General features: G+C 35.7%; 1 protein-coding gene across 7 annotated transcripts in view; it reads right to left on the bottom strand.

Moving 5' to 3' along the window:
- CYLD (cylindromatosis (turban tumor syndrome)) overlaps positions 1 to 20647 on the bottom strand; it is a 72989-nt gene that overhangs the window by 13624 nt on the left and 38718 nt on the right. For 5 of the 7 annotated variants that reach the window (XM_010855171.1, XM_010855189.1, XM_010855185.1 and 2 more), the window contains 8 exons: positions 19743 to 19841; positions 17860 to 17976; positions 14177 to 14556; positions 13123 to 13288; positions 11991 to 12132; positions 10185 to 10307; positions 7868 to 7959; positions 7004 to 7070 (listed from right to left, as the gene is read on the bottom strand). In XM_010855171.1, coding sequence (XP_010853473.1) covers positions 7004 to 7070; positions 7868 to 7959; positions 10185 to 10307; positions 11991 to 12132; positions 13123 to 13288; positions 14177 to 14556; positions 17860 to 17976; positions 19743 to 19841 — 1186 coding nt within the window. The remainder of the gene's footprint in view (positions 1 to 7003; positions 7071 to 7867; positions 7960 to 10184; positions 10308 to 11990; positions 12133 to 13122; positions 13289 to 14176; positions 14557 to 17859; positions 17977 to 19742; positions 19842 to 20647) is intronic. The other 2 variants (XM_010855194.1, XM_010855198.1) reach the window with 2 other exon arrangements.

Raw genomic sequence — 20647 nt, 5'->3', positions numbered from 1 at the left:
AGCAGACATTCAGAAAACGAAGATCATGGCATCCGGTCCCATCACTTCATGGGAAACAGATGAGGAAACAGTGGAAACAGTATCAGACTTTATTTTTGGGGGGCTCCAAAATCACTGCAGATGGTGACTGCAGCCATGAAATTAAAAGACACTTACTCCTTGGAAGAAAAGTTATGACCAACCTAGATAGCATATTGAAAAGCAAAGACATTACTTTGGCAACAAAGATCCGTCTAGTCAAGGCTATGGTTTTTCCAGTGGTCATGTATGGATGTGAGAGTTGGACTGTGAAGAAAGCTAAGCGCTGAAGAATTGATGCTTTTGAACTGTGGTGTTGGAGAAGACTCTTGAGAGTCCCTTGGACTGCAAGGAGATCCAACCAGTCCATTCTGAAGGAGATCAGCCCTGGGATTTCTTTGGAAGGAATGATGCTAAAGCTGAAACTCCAATACTTTGGCCACCTCATGTGAAGAGTTGACTCATTGGAAAAGACTCTGATGCTGGGAGGGATTGGGGGCAGGAGGAGAAGGGGACGACAGAGGATGAGATGGCTGGATGGCATCACTGACTCGATGGACACGAGTCTGAGTGAACTCCGGGAGTTGGTGATGGACAGGGAGGCCTGGCGTGCTGTGATTCATGGGGTCGAAAAGAGTCAGACACGGCTGAGTGACTGAACTGAATTGAACTGAGGGTGATCAGCTCATCACTGAGAAACACATATATAAGAATTAGAGCAAAATTGATGGTATTGTACAAAACCACACACCTTACATTTCTGTTTATCACTGCCCTCCCCCCCAAAAAAAACTAAGAGCAGAAGGATACAAATGTTGTATTAACTTTAAAAGAAAACAGATGTCTAGGGAGGAAATAAAAGTATTCATGGGTTTGTAGGTCTATCTTTGTAACACATAGTGGGTAGTTGACTAAAATTTTTTACAGATTCTGGATTATCTAGTAATATGGAATATAACATATCCATGTAATAAGAATTCCCAGTTCGGAAGTTGCTGTATAATACAGGGAGCTCAACCTGATGTTCTGTGATGACTGAGACGGGTGGGTGGTGGTGGAAAGAGTGGGAGGGAGACTCAAGGAGGGGATATATGTATACATATAGCTGATTATATAGGACAATCCCCTGGAGGAGGGCATGTCAACCCACTCCAGTATTTTGCCTGGAGAATCCCATGGACAGAAGAGACTGGTGGGCTACAGCCAATAGGATCACAAAGAGTCAGACATGACTGAGTGACTTAGGACACACACACAGTTGATTCACGTTGTATGGCAGAAACCAACACAACACTGTAAAGCAATTATACTTCAATCAAACATTTAAAAAATAAAAGAAGAATCCCCAGTTCTATGGTTCTATAGTAAGAGGTACTCAATAGTACAACCTGAATATTCCCTTATATCTGCTTCCTGATACTGATTTTTTCCATTATTTTTCCTGGAGTGCTTCCCCTCCATCCACTAGATTCTCCCCTTGGTGGCTATAACTTCAGTTTCATGCTAGCACCCCCAACACAATTAGTCATTGCTACTGTTTTTAAGTATGAAAGCTTGATATACCTACATTTACCAATTTCTTGCTTGACTTCCTTGTTTCTTGCATAACATTCCCTTGTTCTAAATTTGGTTTTATGTAATAAGTCTCTGACTGGTAATTTAGTCCTGGTTCTTTCTGCTCAGGAATTTTGTGCATCTTTTTTCTTATAATTTAAGTTTGTCAGAAGTTCTGTAAAATCTTCAGTTATTATCTCTCAAACTATTGCTGCTTCCCTAATCTCTAGTGATTCCTGTGAGAACTACAATTGGAATTTGTCTTTCATGTCTCTTTTCTTCCTTGTTATCCTTTATTTTTTATAACTCTGTCCCTTTGGGCTACATTCTAGGTAATTTCTTCAGATCTACCTTGTAAATGAGCAATTCTCTCCTTAGTTGTGCATACTGCATTCAGTGAGGTATCCTCTCCCAGCCATATCTATATGGCTATACTCAAGTAGGAAATGGCAACCCACTCTAGTTTTCATGCCTGGAAAATTCCATGGATAAAGGAGTCTGGTGGGCTATAGTCCATGGAGTTGCAGAGTCAGACATGACTGAACACAAACACACACACATATGTATAAACCATACATATATGAACTACACACACACACATATATATACACACATATATAAACTATATAGTTTTTTTATTCTATTTATGATAATTTCATCTTTTTTTATTTTTCTTTGTTATTAAATCTATACTTGTCCTCCATAGGTATCTAATTCCTTCTTTATTCTCTTCACCATTTAAAAATATTTCATACTAAGAATATCATTTTAGAATAGTCTCTAAGGTACTCATCTGTTGCATCAGCTGACTCTCCCTCATTCAGAAAGATGGGTCTATGGAGGTGAAGAATGACACTCGGGAGAAAACTGCTAACCTTTAAAGTATCTTTTTTCATATTTTTATAATCTTAAGTGATTCTCAATATGAAGGGGCTGCTGAAGGGGGAGGAGAGGCAGAGCTTCCCAGGGCCTTCTTGAAACTCCACAATACCTTAGACACTGAGATATATTTCTATATGTACCTGACCCCTCCTCACCCACTCTGAGAATCACTGCAGTATTCATCCTGTGTTATTACCAGGAATGTATTACCTCCCCAATGGGCTATGGGGAAAACAAAACAAAACAAAACTGTTTTAATCATCTGAACCTTAACTCTTCAAGATGAAAAACAAAAGTGATTTTTTTTCCTCCCAAATTGCCTGCTAAATTTCCTACATTATGTATTAAACATATTTCCTTCCTAATTTGTATTTGAAGGTTGACATACTGAAATACCACATACAGTTAATTCTACATCTGGGCTTTGTCTTCAGTTCTATCTATTCAGTTTCTAATTGTGTGCCAGTATCATACTGCTTTAATGTCTGTTGTGCTATCTTTATAGCTTATAATAGAATTGTTTTTTAAAAACACTACAATGTTTTCACATCTTGTAGAGATTTCTAAAATTGTTTTACAGCATTCCAAAGTGGGGGAAAAGTTAAGATCTTGATGATGTACAAATTATTTTGTAAAAATTAACATGTTAAACTTATTTAATCTTTATACTTAAATATAATCTTTCTCATTAATTAATCAAATCACTTTTTAGCTCTGGAGAACTTTTTAAAAAATCTATCTCAATAAAGTTGATTTCTTAGAATTTTATACTTTCATGAAGCATGAAATTATCCCTTCTTCATATTTGCTACTGATAAACAAATACAATTGATTTCTCCATGATTTTATTCTACATGGCCAAATTACAAATTTTTGTATTAATACTACAGTTTCTAAACAATTCTCTAGGATTTTCTAGGTATACATATGTGCAGGTTAAGTCACTTCAGTCATGTCCTACTCTTGTGACCTTATGGACTCTAGTCTGCCAGGCTCCTCTGTCCATGGGATTCTCCAGGCAAGAATACTGGAGTGGGTTGCCATGCCCCCCTCCAGGGGATCTTCCCAAGCCAGGGGTCAAACCTGCATCTCTTATATATTCTGCATTGGCAGGCAGGTTCTTTACCACTAGCACCACCTGGGAAGCCCAGGTATACATATAGTTATCACCATATTTGAAGAGATGATAAATATATCCTGTCTTATTTCATTAGCCAGAACTTCCAAAACATTACCAAATTATAACTGCAGTATTGTCCATCAACCCTTCCTTCCTTTCTTTTTCTCATTAACTAAACATTGGCATCAAAGAAAATCACTTGAGACATTGAGATGAGTAAGAATCCTTGTCTGTGTTAGCTTTTAAGGAAGTGCAACCTAAAAAATGACAGAATGATCTCAGCTCATTTCCAAGGCAAACTATTTAACATCACAGTAATCCAAGTCTATGCCCCAAGCAGTAATGCCAAAGAGGCTGAAGTCGAACGGTTCAATGAAGACCTACAAGACCTTCTAGAACTAACACCAAAAAAAGATGTCCTTTTCATCATAGGCAATTGTAATGCAAAAGGAGAAAGTCAAGAGACAGCTTAGAGTTAACAGGCAAGTTTGGCATTAGGGTACAAGATGAAGCAGGGCAAAGGCTAACAGAGTTTTGTCAAGGGAACACACTAGTTACAGCAAACACCCTTTTCCAACAACACAAGAGATGACTCTACACATGGACATCATCAGATGGTCAATACTGAAATCAGACTGATTAAATTCTTTGCAGCCGAAGATGGAGAAGCTCTACGCTGTCAGCAAAAACAAGACCTGGAGCTGACTATGGCTCTGATCACCAGCTCCTTATTGCAAAATTCAGGCTTAAACTGAAGAAAAGTAGGGAAAACCACTAGGTCATTCAAGTATGACCTAAGTCAAATCCATTATGATTATATAGTGGAGGTGACGATTTAAGGGATTAGATCTGGTAAACAGAATGCCTGAAGAACTATGGACGGAGTTTGTAACACTGTACACGAAGTGGTGACCAAAACCATCCCAAAGAAGAACTATACAAAAGGTCTTAATGACCTGGACAACCAAGATGGTGTGATCACTCCAGACATCTGGAGTGTGAAATCATGTGGATCTTAGATAGTGTTTGTACAATCAAAGCTAATAGAAGTGATGGATTCCAGCTGAGCTATTTCAAATCCCAAAAGATGATGCTGTGAAAGTGCTACACTCAATATGCCAGCAAATTTGGAAAATTCAGCAGTGGCCACAGGACTGGAAAAGGTCAGTTTTCATTCCAGTCCCAAAGAAAGGCAATGCCAAAGAATGTTCAAACTACTTATAATTGCACTCATTTCACATGCTGGTAAGGTTATGCTCAAAATCCTTCAAGCAGTTTCAACAGTATGTGAATCAAGAACTTCAACATGTACAAGCTGGATTTAGAAAAGGCAGAAGAACCAGAGATCAAAATGCCAACATTTGCTGGCCCATAGAGAAAGCAAGGGAATTCCAGAAAAACATTTATGTCTGCTTCATTGACCATGCTAAAACCTGTGACTGTGTGGATCACAACAAACTGTGAAAAATTCTCAAACAGATGGATATATCAGACCACTTTACCCCTCTCCTGAGAAACCTGTATGCAGGTCAAGAAGCAATAGTTAGAACTGAATATGGAACAACAGACTGGCTTAAATAGAGAAAGGAGTACAAGGCTGTATATTGTCCCCTACTTATTTAACTTATATGCAGAGTACATTATGCAAAATACTGAGCTAGATGAATCACAAGTTGGAATCAAGATTGTCAGAAGTATCAACAACCTCAGTTCAGTTCAGTCGCTCAGTAGTGTCCAATTCTGCGACCCCAGGGACTGTAGCATGCTAGGCCTCCCTGTCCATCACCAACTCCTGGAGCTTACTCAAATTCATATCCATTGAGTCGGTGATGCCATCCAACCATCTCATCCTCTGTTGCTCCCTTTTCCTCCTGCCTCCAATCTTTCCCAGCATCAGGGTCTTTTTAAATGAATCAGTTCTCTGCATCAGGTGGCCAAAGTATTGGAGTTTCAGCTTCAGCATCAGTCCTTCCAATGAATATTCAGGGCTGATTTCCTTTAGGATGGACTGGTTGGATCTCCTTGTAGTCCAAGGGACTCTCAAGAGTCTTCTCCAACAGTTCAAAAGCATCAATCAACAACCTCAGATATGCAGGTAATACCAATCTATTGATAGAAAGTAATGAGGGACTAAAGACTCTCTTGATGATGGTGAAACAGGAGAGTGAAAAAGCTGGCTTAAAACTCAATATTCAAAAAACTAAGATCATGGCATCCAATCCCATCACTTCATAGCAAACAGAGGGGAAAATGTGGAAGCTGTTACAGATTTTCTTTTCTTGGGCTCCAAAATCACTGAAGATAGTGACTGCAACCACGAAATTAAAAGATGCTTGTTCCCTGAAGGAAAGCTATGACAAACCTAGACAGTGTAATGAAAAGCAGAGACATCACTTTACTGACAGTGGTCCATACAGTCAAAGTTATGGTTTTTCCAGTAATCATGTACAGATGTGAAATCTGAACCACACAGAAAGCTGAGCACTGAAGAATTGATGCTTTTGAGATGATCCTGAACTGTGGTGCTGAGAAGACTCCTGAAGAGTCCCCTGGACAGCAAGGAGATCAAAATAGTCAATTCTAAAGGAAATCAACCCTGAATATTCACTGGAAGGACTAATGCTGAAGCCGAAACTCCAATATTTTGACCACCTGATGAGAAGAGTCGACTCACTGGAAAAGTCCCTGAGGCTGGGAAAGGCTGAGGCAAAAGGAGAAGAGGGCAGCAGAGAGATGGTTAGATAGCACCACCAAACTCAATGGACATGAATTTGAGCATACTCCAGGAGACAGTGGGGGACAGGGAAGTCTGGTATGCTGCAGTTATGGGGTTCCAGAGTCAGACATGACTTAGCAACTGAAATAGCATATTATCAAGATTCTTCAACAAAATAACCCAGACTAAAATGTCAAAAGGTCCAGCATTCAACCTGGAAAATTCATCCACTTAGAATATCTCATGAAGAACTTCACTGCATGAGATTCAAGACTTTCATTCAAGATGCCTGGGAAAAGACCAAGCTATAAAACTGGGAACAAAAGAGCTGATTTAAAGCTAAATTCATTGAGTGGTGTAGCCAGAAACAGTGCTCCCATCATGTTTGACTGAATTCAAATAAGATTCTCTTTAAAGGGTTCATTAATTTAAATTACAAATATATCTATATACAGTTTTATAAGAAAATGACTTATATTACTGGGGTTAAAATTAAAAGCATAAATTTATATTGGATTTGATCTTCCAGTTAAGTATGATACTATTGAGAAGACTGATTTAAATTAATTTGCAGTGTAGGAACCTAGCATATTAGGATCATTAAACAAATACAATATTAAGTAATCACTAAGAAAATCAATTTTACTGAATGATGGCAGTGGAAATGAGGATTGTTCTTTTTTCCCAATGCTTATGTAACAATTTAAAATTACCTGATTTTTAACAATGGTTCTACTCTTAAAATATGATGAAACAGGATATTCAGGAATTCTTCAGGATCTAGTAGAAGATAAAAAATCAAATAAATCACAGACAAAATTTTTAAACCATTCTATTTTTATTTAAAACAGTTATATTCCTATATAGAATTTCATAATCAATATTATTTCAATTAAAAGAATAGTTCTCAAGTTTTCCTAACAAAAAAAAATACAAAGGATATTTAAATGTTATGAGAAAGTATTATGTGCCAAGTTTGTTATAACTTTATTGCATTTTAAATAATAATTCATATATAGGGAAATAATTATAGGGGAACTTAAGTATGATCTTATTTTTTCTGTTATTTAAGTAATTATCAAGACTGTAAATATTATAGTTGGTTACAATATACTGTTAACACATTCAAAGTCAGTAGTTGAACCTCTGAGGAAATTCATTAGCTAATGAAGAGATTAAACATTGTCTCTGACCATAATCTTAAATCCTAATCAGTCATTTGTAACTCACCTAATAACAAGGAAAGCTAAGTGGGAATTGTGGGTAATTCAGCACAACTCTTCACCACCGAAAAGAAAAAAACTCCAAGTATCACTGCTGGAAGGAAACTCTCTGTATGCATTCATAATATACTAAAACCAGTCAGCTTATTAAAGGGGTTCATTATTTCACATATCACTCATTTTAGAAGAGACAAAGTATTTATAAATAGGGAAGAAAATTGTATATCACAAAGAAAAAATTATATTTTAAAATAAAACCCCCAAAACGACACAGACATAACATTTCAGCCAATAATTTAGCATTTATGCCTTCAAGTTATTTTTAAAGCAAATCCTATAAATTAAAACAGTCACCTTTTTCTTCAGAGGTAAATCCTGATGCAGCCTCAACCTTTTCAAGTATCTTCCTCAGTTTCATAATCTTTGTTGCACATACATAACCATATCTGTTAGTAAAAAACTATTAATTCTAGCATACATATTAATATAACATTTTATTGAAGTATATTGTTGGTTTACAATGGACATAACACATTTTAATAATCATGTATTTCTTATATAAACTAGTGTCACAAATCAACATGCTTATAAGTATTTTTAAAAAATACAATTATAAGCTTCTTCTTGAGGTTTAAAAATTTTTGATATAACTATTATACAGTAATAAAAGAAAAAATAATTTTAATTTATGATGACTGTTTTCTCTATGTCCTTAAGGAATTAAAATATTTATTTTACAAAATAGAATATACAATTTTGAGAGAAGGTCCTTTTAATACTAAAGGATGAAACAGCTACCAGGGGAAATGGAAAAGGGCAATGATAAGAAACTGAAATTCTAAAATCTGCAGTCAAACCAATTATCATAATTACATTTTCTCTCATCTTTGTCTGAATACAGGAAACTCACTCATTAGCTCTTTGCAGCCAACACATATTGAGCACCTACCACTTACACAGTAATCTAACCTTTTGGTCACCAAGAATACAAAAATGAGTAAGATTAAAAAAAACAGGGTATCTGCCTGTGAGAAGCTTGAAATGGAGAAGGCACAGGTTCAGTCCCAAGTAAAACTAGTCAGCTATAACCTAGATTTGACTGCTGTAGACAAAAAGAATCTTGATCAAAACAGGGCATTTGACAAGTCTCTTGCTGTGGACAGGGTGACAAAGTTTAATTAACCATGATTCTTAACGAGTTGGACAACAATATTCGAAGAATGTTTATTAATGGACTTATGGTGTTTTAGAAGGAAATAAGGAAGTGGTCACATGCCTTAATTTTGGATTTAATCTGTCTTGTTCTAGTATCACTGGGGAAAGGAATAGATAGTATTTTAAAAATTTGTATTTATACAAATATAATATAAAATGATGTAAAAATCAAGACTCATAATTATCTTAAGTGAAAACTACAATTTTTTTATCATAATAGAATTTAAGGTAAACAAAAGATACAAGTGGAAAAATTATTCACCTATAAATATACCTTCCTAGTCATGTTATATAATAGGTCTTTCTGAATGCTCATTATATTTCAGTGTTCTGCATTTTGCAATCTTATATCAAGATATTTATTAATTTCCATTGTTAAGAAAAATATGTCACAAAATTTAAGTGTAGCTTAATATGGACTTTACATAGCTTTCTCTCTGTGTTCCTGAAAGAACAGATTTATTTTGTGATCTACAGCCCTGATTCTTCATAGTTTAAATTTTATAATGTGACATCATCTCACCTTCCTCCTACCGCTTTCAAAAGCTCTTACTAGACGTCTTGTACTTCTACCACTACAAATTGCTCTTGTGGCCAAAGAAAGACATATTTTTAATTCTTAAACTAGGAAACGATCAAAAACATCACCTTTTTAAGGGAGGTGGAGGGAGATCCAAATATCTTCCTTTAACCAAGAAATATGTCAGTAAAATATATCTATTTTACATACAAAACTATTAAATATTCACTACTGCATAAATAAAATATTTCCCTTGCTGCTATTCATTCAGATAAAATTAAGTTTAAGAAACCAGATCATACCAAGTAGTCTAATAAGTATGACTGTGCTCAGTCACTCAGTCGTGTCTGACTCTGTGCAATCCCATGGACTATAGCCCACCAGGCTCCTCTGTCAATGGGGTTTCTCCAGACAAGAATATTGGAGTGGGCTGCCATGCCCTTCTTCAGGGGATCTTCCCAACCCAGAGATCAAACCCATGTCTCCTGCATTGCAGGCAGATTCTTTACCATCTGAGCCACCAGGAAAGCCCATGAATACTGGAGTGGGAAGCCTATCCCTTCAGGGGATCTTCCCAACCCAGGAATTGAACCAGGGTCTCCTACATTGCAGATAGATTCTTCACCAGCTGAGCTATCAGGGAACTTTTTAGGAATTGTGTTGGAGAAGGTAAAAGTCCCAGGTGCCTTATAGCACCTTTACTGAGTGTATACTACCAAATGGTTTCAACATTTCATGGCATGCACTATGTGCCACACTTTGGTCAGATGTTAAAGAAGGGCCAAAAGTCTTTTTAAAAGTTAATACTTCATCAAGAGAAGTAATTCTCTCCTATTTATCATTAAATGAAGGCAGGGGATAAATTAATTACTGTACCAAGAAGCAGCCAATAAGACACCATCTAAAGGGAAAAATAACTACATATCTTCTACTTACATTCTCAGAGGATTAACGATTTCTGTCCTCAGGAGTTCTTGAGTTTCACTATAGTATTCTACGTCATTCTTTTCTTTAGGTCTAAGTAACACAGTATCCAGAACGGAACTAAAAGCAAATAAGCTGCAAAATAAAAAAGAATACTTTTCCTCATGCTGGAAGTATACTCGTTTTTGAGAAACACATACTAAAAAGAAAATGAAGAGAAAAATCACAAGAGAGAACACATAACATACAAATCAGTGTTTTTCATTAATACAGGCAACCAAAACTCCTGTCAGGTTTCCTATGGCTCACTCATTAGGGCCTAGAAATCCTCCCAGGATAAGGAGAATACTAATATCAAGAAGGTAAACTATAGTGCTTCCCTGGTCCAGTAGTTAAGAATCCACCTTGCAGTGCAGGGGATGCCGGTTTGATCCGTGGTCTAGGAGGATCCCATATGCGGTGGAATAACTAAGCTACTCTGCCACAACTCTTGAGCCTGTACTCTAGAGCTCTCAAGCCAACGCTACTGAGCACACACACTGCAGCTACAGAAGCCTGTGCACCTAGAGTCTGTGCTCCACAACAAGAGAAGCCACCACAATGAGAAACCCATGCACTGCAATGAGCCCCTGCTTGTCACAACTAGAGAAAGCCTGCAAGCAGCAGCAAAGACCCACCACAGCCACAATATAAAATAAATAAATAAATCCTTAAGAAAGAAATACTGCTGCTTAGTTTAAAAAAAAAAGAGAGAGAGAGGGAAGAAGAAGGTAAACTATTGATTGGCAGTGTTAAAGGATAAAAATATACCTACTGGGAAAAAGTTCTTTGCAAAAACTGAAAGAAAGCCTACAAATCTGAGTTAACAAACAGACAACAGAGAAGAAAGTCTGGAAACTAACCTCCCAGGGTAAAAACATTGCCAATACGCAACCCATTCTAGATATTATACTTCTTTCTTGTCACACCCTTTTGCAGAGACCTAAATTACTTTAAATGCCAAAATCAATTGGGACTAACAGCAGTTATATGCTAACATCAAAGAAAAAAGAAAATTTGGCTAACACAGAGTTTTATCAGAAAATCTGAAGAATATTACATCAATTCTTGCTTTTGTCAACACTTCAGTGAGACTGAAAATATTCTGCCCCCAAAATGGCCCTCCACTTTTATTCTTCTTCCTGCCTTTGAAATTTTAACATCTTATTAACTTCCTACTTCTTACAACATGGCTGTACCAAGCTGGCAGGTTATTCTCAATTTAACTAGCAGTGTACTTGGTTCAATCTTCAGAGCATAAAAATTTTTGCCATGTTAAATTGTTCAACTTTGAAATAAACTACATATACAAGGGCAACTGCTTCTACTGAAAATAATTCTTTAAAGCAGATTTATGATTGCCTCTACTTAGTAAAACAAACATGCAAATCAGTCAATGACTTATGGCAAGTCCTGTTATTTAATTTGTGCACAAAGATCCTGTACTTATTCTCTTCAGTCCTTTGCTTTCCCACATACACTCAGAATATCTGCTCCACCGGTAACACCACCATTTCCTCTTACCCATCATTCACTGCATGACTTCTTGTACTCATTTTTTGGATACAGGCACATAAGACAATACTCAGTAGTTTCCCAGGAGCATATAGTGAAATGCAAATCTCCCTTTCTGTCCTGAACCCCAGAGCCCCCAGTTTCTCCACTCAGAGCCAGCTGGCAGTTCCTCCGTTTCTCTCCCTCCTTCTACCTCCCTCTCTCACATACACACATACCCGTCCCCATGGCATTATATTCCTAGTGCATTAATTTTAAACTTACCAGAATAAGGTAGAGTCTAAGTAACAAGAATTGTAATGACCCTGGATACCTTTCTTCTTTCCAATCATTATCTCTAAACCTTCTTTTTCCATTTTTGGTGGAGTATTTTCTTCTACTACTTCACTTAAGTACCCTCCAAATGCTGCAAAGATAAAAATGAAAACAACTCTTTCAAGCTAATATAGTATATATTCCCATACATATTCCCTCACTTAAAAATATCTTTTTGTATTTTGACACACAATTTATTACCCAATTTAAAACTAAGCTAAAGGTAGGTTTTGGTTAATTATTATTCAGCCTGGCTTATAAAAAATGCTAACATTCATTTTCAACCTTACTTCTTCCACCATTTAAAAAACACTTTAGAGTATCAAGCAATGTAAAAAAGCATCTTTGCCAAGCAAAATATTTTGTTTCCCAAATATTTTGTCTGAAGATGTTTCATTTTTCAAGTTGGAAAAGAAAACAAAAAATTTTTAAGTATTATTTCTACTGTAAGAAAACATGTTTTCCATAAAAATAATTTTCCTATTTTTACCTGTTTAACCCTCAAGATGCTTCACCATGATGATACAAAACTGGAAAGGGTTAGTATCAGGAAACTGCCACCTACTATAAGTGATGAGAGGATCAGCCCTTCATCAAGCAATTAAAACTACTTTTTCTAATAATGCTGACTTCTTGATAAGATATGATTATTGAGGTACTTAGACAATACACTGAGAAGAAAGTCATTCTTGATAAGATATGCTGACTAATGTACTTGAACAATACAGAGAGATGAAAATCAGTGCCATACAAAAGGCCACATTTCCATCTCTACCTCCTGAGCTGTTGAAAATTAAATGTCTGTAATAAACAGAAAGGGAAAAATAAATCCCACTATTTCTCAATTTTTAAGGTCTCAAGCACAGTTTCCTGGCTATTACTTTTTCTTAAATGGCCCCTCTTAGAATAAATGTAACTTTCTTATAGACCAAATAATCACTTTTTTTTTTTCTGATTTAAAAGCCTGATGAACACTGGCAAGAAACAAAGAAACGCTGTTACTACTATCTACTGCAAAATGACATGAGATTAGAACTAGAGTCATTTCAGATTAGTAAATAAATGAAAGGCAGGCAAATACCTAAAGAGTTACAGCGTTCGATCTGATTGGAAACTGGCTGCAGGGACGCAAACCTCGAGTCGGGTCTGCAGCTCTTCAGTTTAACAAACAGTGCCTTCTTAAGGGCACAGGTGAAATAGCGAGTGCCCCTGAATGTTCCATCTGTACAACCCGCACATTCATCTTCCTGGAAAAAAAAAGAAGCTTAGACATGCATTATTCTGCATCTTGCAAAGACATATACAAAGAACTAAGACCTATTTACCTTAGGGTTAACTAAGTTAACGTTTCCTTAGAACTCCCTTGTCACACCTGTCCTGAGAACTTTATCACAAAAAGGGGGTTGACTAGTGTTTCAGCCCTTTCAATTTGAGAAATTAATGCCTTATTCCAGCATAAAATCCTCAATGTATTTCTCTTTTGAATACATGCTTAAACCTTCCCTGGTTCACTGACTTTCCTGCACCATTTCCAAAAGCATTAAAACTAGTAGGGAGAGAAGGGCAAAAGAAGCTATTTATTTTAACCACTCAAAAAGAAAAATTAGCATTCACTAGCCTGCAAACCAACAAATTAAAAAATAAATATTTTTAAATAAAACCTAAGTGTACTCAAATTCTCTTTCCTGATTATGAAATGTCAAGCAATATTCTAATTTCCAAAATCCTTCCCACAACCAAAGATTTCAAAATGTCACTAAAAATGGTGATTAATCTTAAAGTCAATGATATAAACATTGGAACTGATTGTATAAGGAAGGTTAAGAAAAAAAAGAAAAAGAAAACTGATTAAAATTTGCTTTCCTTACCATATTCTGTTTAATATAATGAGCCTAAACACATTAGCCTAAAAATCTATCTTCATTCCTTGAACATACATCAAACTAACATATGGAACAAGATGATCAGATGCTTAACAGGTGGCAAAGGAAGTCAGGCAATTCGTAATAAAATTTTTCTCTAGTGATGGCTTTTTGACAAATAAAATATTTCACCAAAAAAAAATATAATAAGGAAAAATCTGTACAAAACCCCAGATGGAAAAGAAATATAATTTTTAGGTCAAATTAAATTACCAGTTCCAGTCCGGCTAGTACTTCATTGAGGCCTGGTGGCTGACCAATCCAGCGGATTACCCCGTAGAAAGGAGGATTCTCCTTGACCTCAGCCAACGAGCCCACTTCCAGGCCATGTGAGTTACCAGAAGATACGGCCAAGGGTGGACTCTCCTGCACAGGGGCATTGTTCAGCTCGCCCATCACAGATTGAACTGACAGAGAGAGTGGACTGTGGCTAATACTTCCGTTGGTGTTGGGCATCTTTGTCAGACTAAACGGTAAAGAATGAAATCTGTTCTCGCTGGAGAGTGAGTTCATGGAAGGAGGTTGCAGTGGTGGTGAAGCATGCCCAAAGTCTGGAGGAATCTCTGTAAGCGATTTTGCAGGGTCTTCAGCAACTATAAAAAATTATTCTTAATTAGATAAATGTATTCAAGAATATTAAATATGCCCTACATCTTTAAATGTACATACATAAGTCCAACTGCCCACCAGACCTCTTCTAGTATGATTCTCATAAGCATTGCAAACTTACTGTCTCTAAGACAGTGCTCTTGATTCTCCTTCCCCGCCTCCAAATTTTTCTGCCTCAGTGAATGGTTCCCAATTACTCAAACCAAAAAAATACATCATTGATTGGAACTGTATAAGTTACATTCTTTGTCCAAAATATAATCAAGTTACAAAAACTAATATAAAAGACAGCAAAAAATTTAAGAAAGATGCTTCTAACTAATGAATCAGAGAAGAAAGAATAAAGTAAGTTTTTAAAATAAAGGAAAAAAGGAAGAGAAAAAATGAACACTGGTGGAATACAACTAAAGTAATACTTATAAATGAAGTGTACAAACTTAGTTCATTTTAGCAAAAAGGTAAGGTAATTTTAATAAACTCAGCATAGAACCTAGGAAGTTAGATAAACAACAGAATAACCTCGCAAAAAGTAGTCAAGGAGAAAGAATAAACACAAAAACAGAAATCAATGAATTAAAAGACCAAAGTCAAAAGCTGCTTCATTAAAATCACTAACGTAATTGCCAAGCAGGCACTGCCAATCAGTGTTGAAAGAACAAACATCTTAATAAACAGTGCTGAGATTATCAATTATCCATATTTTAAAAAAAATTAAATTGAAACTCCTCTGTCATACTCTACACAAAAACCATTTCCAAATGGCTTAAAGACATCAAAGGCAAAACTACAAACTTTGGAAGAGAATAAAGAAGAATGTTCTTTGTGACTTTAGGGTAGAGAAAATTACCTTAACCGTGAGTATACAAAATCATAAAGGGAAAGACTGACAAGTATGACCACAATAATATTGAGAGCTACCTGTTCAATAAAAAGCAATGTAGCAAGAATAAAAATAAGAGCCACAAATAAGGAGAAAATATTTGTAATCCTTATTTCTGACAAAGAATTAGTACTTGAAAAGGGTCTATAAATCAATTTTTTTAAGAAAGACCAGAAAAAATTTCTCTTTCCAAGAAAGACTCGTAAAGGCAACTCATAGAAAAAGAAACTTAAATCACCAACAAATCAATGAAAAGATTTTTGTTATTAGGAAACACAATAAAAGAAAGTCAAAACCAACACAAGGTATCATTTCAAAAGGCAAAGATCTTAGAACATTAACTGTTGATGAGAATGACAAGTAAATGATACCCTTACACAAAGCTGATGTGAGTGTGAATTGGCATAACTATGCTGGGAAACACTTTGGCATTATTTAGTAAAGGAAAGACGTGCATATTCCATGCACATATAGTAATTCCACTCCTAGGAACATACCCTAGACATGGATAAGAATGTTAATAGCAGAGTTGTTAACATAGCAAGAAAATAAAATCAATCCAAAAGTCCATCAATGGCTGAAGAGATAATTACATTGTGGTATATTTAAATATTTCATAGCAATGAAATGGAATGGAATGATATACAGCAATGAAAATTAATAAATCTTAATCACATACTACAACTTGGAAGACAATAACATGATATCCATGCAGTCTGATTCCTTGCATATAAAACTCAAAACCATGCAGAACTAACAGTATGCTATTTAGATAGACAAACTCATAAAGAGATCATGAAAACCAAGAAAATGATAAACACTAAATTAAAGATGATGGTAGCTCAGAGGAGAGTGCAGGGGGTGACACTAGGAAGAGGTGCCAAGGGGATTTCAAAGGGAATGATACTGTGTTCTTTTTCTTAAAGTGAGTAGAGACCACGAGGGTGTTCACTATACTTTAACTCATTTAAGATTCTTTACTCATGATATTTAATCTATTTTAAAGTTATTCTTTTCTTTTCCAAACTCTCAACCCTCCAAGCCCAACACTCAGTTCCATAAAGCAAAGTCTTGTTTCTGTCTCCAAAATATATCCCCAGTGTGTCCAACACTCTTACCCTCTACCACCATCTCCATAGTCGAGGCCACCATCATCTCTCACACTGCAGCCAGTGTTACCTGGTCTCTCGGCCCTCTACTTACCAAATCTAATTACCACACAACAACTACTGAGATCTTTTTAAAATTTAAAGATCTTATGTGATCTTGTGTCATTCCCCTGTTTAAAACCTTCAATGGCTTTCCAGTATTCTTTTAATAAATATTAAGCCTCTCACCAATGCTTATTAGGTTCTAGATGATCTGGCTCCTACCTCCTCTCCAGATTCGTTTCATACACCTCTTCTCCTTGCTTACCCTGCCTGCCCCTACTTCCTGTGCCCCAAATATAAAAATGTCTCACTTCAGGTCCTTTGCTATTTCCTCTGCCTAGAATGCTCCTCTCAAGCTCTTTCTATGGTAGGTTCATTCATACCATCCAGATCTCACGTAAATATCATTTCCTCAAAGAATCTTTTCCAAACCACCCTCTGGGAGCCGGCTTCCTACCAGCCACTATCACCTTGTGTGTCTCCTTCATGGCACATGTCACAGTTGATTATTATCTTATGTGTCTATACATTTATTGTCTATCATAACTAGAATATAAGCTGCCTATAACCAGGAACTTTGTTAGTCTTTTCCATGGCTGGATTCACAGCCACTAAGAAAATACTCAGTATTTGCTTTGTTTTTTTTTTTTTTTAAATAAATGAATCAAATGTTGCAGAGAATAGCTTTTAAACTATATAAGTAAAACAATGATAGAAACAATGTTCTTTTACAACTAAATTATTTCTATTTTCTAATTTAAGGATGCACCATATGCTTTTATTATGCTCATCAAAATTGAAATTCTACATCTGTTTCTGGAACACAGAAAGCATTCAACAAATATTTGTTGAACAGATGCACAACAACAACAACAACAAAAGAATAAACCAGAAGAAAGTGATGTCCTGGAACCAAGGGAAAGTAGGGTTTTTTAAAAGCAGTGTTTAAGAATATCAAGACAGCAAGAAGTCTTTAAACAATTCAATTGATTCTAGAGATCTTCTACCTTAAACAGATGAGTGAAGTGAAGAAAACACACTGCTGATACATTTTCTAAATATTGCAATAACCTTAATAGCAGTGTCATTCAAACTGTGTACAGTATTTTAATTCAGCACTATCAATAAAGAAAGTTTTATGGTCTACTCATTTTGTTTCCAAAAACTACATATATTGGTGAAAAGCTATTTTTTATCTGGTAAGTTAAAAGGACAGAATCATTAAAAAAAAAAACCAAACTAAAATTATAGATTACCTTCATCAATGTACCATGAATTTTTTGATTTGGATTGTGGTTGTGAGTCAACAGAAGACCCATTTAAGGTATAAAATAATTCAGATCTGTTTCTAGTTCCAGGGTCTGAGGTAGATCCTATGGAACAAGAAAAGTTTCTTTTAAAAATAAAGCCAATATGGTGTGAAAGTTTTTCCATAAGAGAAATTAATATGCATATGATGTCACAATTATACAACCAACAAATGTATGCAAACACAATATATCTTATTAGTGTCTTCAGCTTTGAAAAAGTTGGTAACCATTTTTGCAACATCAAAAAGATTGTTCAGTGCAGGAGACAATATAAGAGTAGACAATATAAAAGAAAAGCCTACCTTTAAAAAAAAAATTACTTAAAAAAAAAAATCACCTCATGTACTATGGCTTTTTTCCAAATGTCAAAAATCATCATTCCCCAGTTTCATCTGACAAATCTCTTCGTTCACAAATATAACCTCTTATTCTAAAACAGCTGCCCTCAAAAGTTCTTCAAATGTATATAAATCAATTGCACTTATTAAGTTTAAAGATTTAAGATTTAACTATTTTGGAATTGTTAGTCAACAAATCCCTTGCTGGGTTTCTTCATGTCTCTGGAAAAGTGAAGCAGTATTATTGCTTATGCATTAGACTTACTAAATGTAAGAAAACATTAGTACAGCTATGTTACAGACAAGGCAAGACATTCCCCTGTCCTAGTACTAAGAGGACATGCTATAGTTGAGAGCAGTGGTGTCTTTAGAACCCATATAAATCTGATTTCTTTTTCAATTTAAAGCAGATAACTCTATACTTCATTCCTATAACTAAAATCTGCTGCAACAAAAGTAGCACATGTGTCTTAAAATCTTTAGACTATTTACATTTAAGTGAGAGCAGCAAGTTGAACTACCTATCTAGATTCATAAGTTAACATAAAAAATACTACAGACTATGTATTTTATTTAATTCAAAGTCTCTCAGGGTCCAATGGCACATAAAATATTTCTTAGTGTAAAATTTCTTTTTATTGAACTGAAACCAAGGAAAAAATAATCTTTTCCTAATCTATATCTGGGTTTAGAACAGTTCTTGCCACCTTTTAAATGAGCTGTTTGGCTTGTATAACTATCACCTAATAAATCTATGACCTATGTGGAAGCTAAACAAAAAACAACTAAGAACTCTACATGTAAAAAAAAAAAATTAAAAAAAAAAAAAGAACTCTACATGTACTGTGAGGGAGTTTCTGGGAGAAAGACAAAGACTTTTGCTTAGCAGTTTGGAATTTAACTTGTGCCAATTCTATTAGCAAAATCCACATAATCTCTAGTATACTTTATCCTACATAACATTACCCATAAAAGATTATTTTGTACAGTGAAACTATAAACTATATATAGGGGCTTCCCTGGTGGCTCAAATAGTAAAGAATCCACCTGCAATGCAGGAGACCGGGGTTTGATCCCTGGGTCAGAAAGATCCCATGGAGAACGGAAATGTATTCTTGCCTGAAGAATTCCATGCACGGAAAAGCCTGGAGGGCTACAGTCCATAAAGGTTGCAAAGAGTCAGACATGACTAAGTGACTGAGCCACACATAAGCTATATATACAAATGTTGCAAGTAGGGAATTCCAAAAATCAGCTTATATGAACCAGAAAAAGATACAGGTCCTCACAGGAAATTTTTCATTAATTAAAAAAGGTTGGGAAGTCTTGGCTTAAGCAACCATCTATAAACTTGTTTAGTAAACTACTAAAAATATCTAAAAGAAGAAAATATACATATACATTAAGAAGTAATACTTTTCAACATTTTTTAATCTATGCCAAATCAAAAATCATATAAATAACTAAGAACTGTATTTTATTAACCCATACCTGTAGCCTTTGGTTTATTATGACTGAATGAACCTTTGTCCCCAACACCTCTTGACATAAATGCAAGTTTGGGAGGCCTCCTTTCCTGTGTCACACTCTCTGAAACAGTAAACATATTTTTAAAAAAAGATAAAAGGAAATTCTTATAAAAGAGAAACAATCAAGCAAATAATGACAGCAATAACAACAATCCCTTTCCAACAAAAAAGCAGCATTTTCACAGTAGTCTTACAAATTCATTAAGGCCATAGAAAGTAGAAAGCCTCTTGATGAAAGTGAAAGAGAAGAGTGAAAAGCTGGCTTAAACTCAACATTCAAAAAACTAAGATCACAGCATCCGGTCCCATCACTTCATGGCAAATGGATGGGGAAACATGGAAACAGTGACAGAATTGATTTTGGGGGGGGCTCCAAAATCACTGCAGATGGTGACTGCAGTCATGAAATTAAAAGACACTTGCTCCTTGGAAGGAAAGTTATGATCAACCTAGACAGCATATTAAAAAGCAGAGACATTACTTTGCTGACAAAGGTCCATCCAGTCAAAGCTATGGTTTTTTCAACAGTCATGTATGGATGTGAGAGTGGGGCTATAAAGACACCTGAGCACCTAAGAACTGATGCTTTTGAACAGTGGTGTTAGAGAAGACTCTTGAGAGTCTCTTGGACAGCAAGGAGATCCAACCAGTCCATCCTAAAGGAAATCAGTCCTGAATATTCATTGGAAGGACTGATGCTGAAGCTGAAACTCCAAAACTTTGGCCGTCTAATAAGAACTGACTCATTTCAAAAGACCCCGATGCTGAGAAAGATTGAAGGCAGGAGGAGAAGGGGACGACAGAGGATGAGATGGTTGGATGGCATCACTGATTCAATGACATGAGTTTGAGTAAGCTCCGGGAGTT

Source organism: Bison bison, unplaced genomic scaffold (assembly GCF_000754665.1).
Source record: "Bison bison bison isolate TAMUID 2011002044 unplaced genomic scaffold, Bison_UMD1.0 scf7180017853731, whole genome shotgun sequence".
NCBI classification, from domain to species: Eukaryota; Metazoa; Chordata; class Mammalia; order Artiodactyla; family Bovidae; genus Bison; species Bison bison.
The sequence above is the reverse complement of the archived record's forward strand: the minus strand, read 5'-3'. Positions and strand labels throughout refer to the sequence as shown.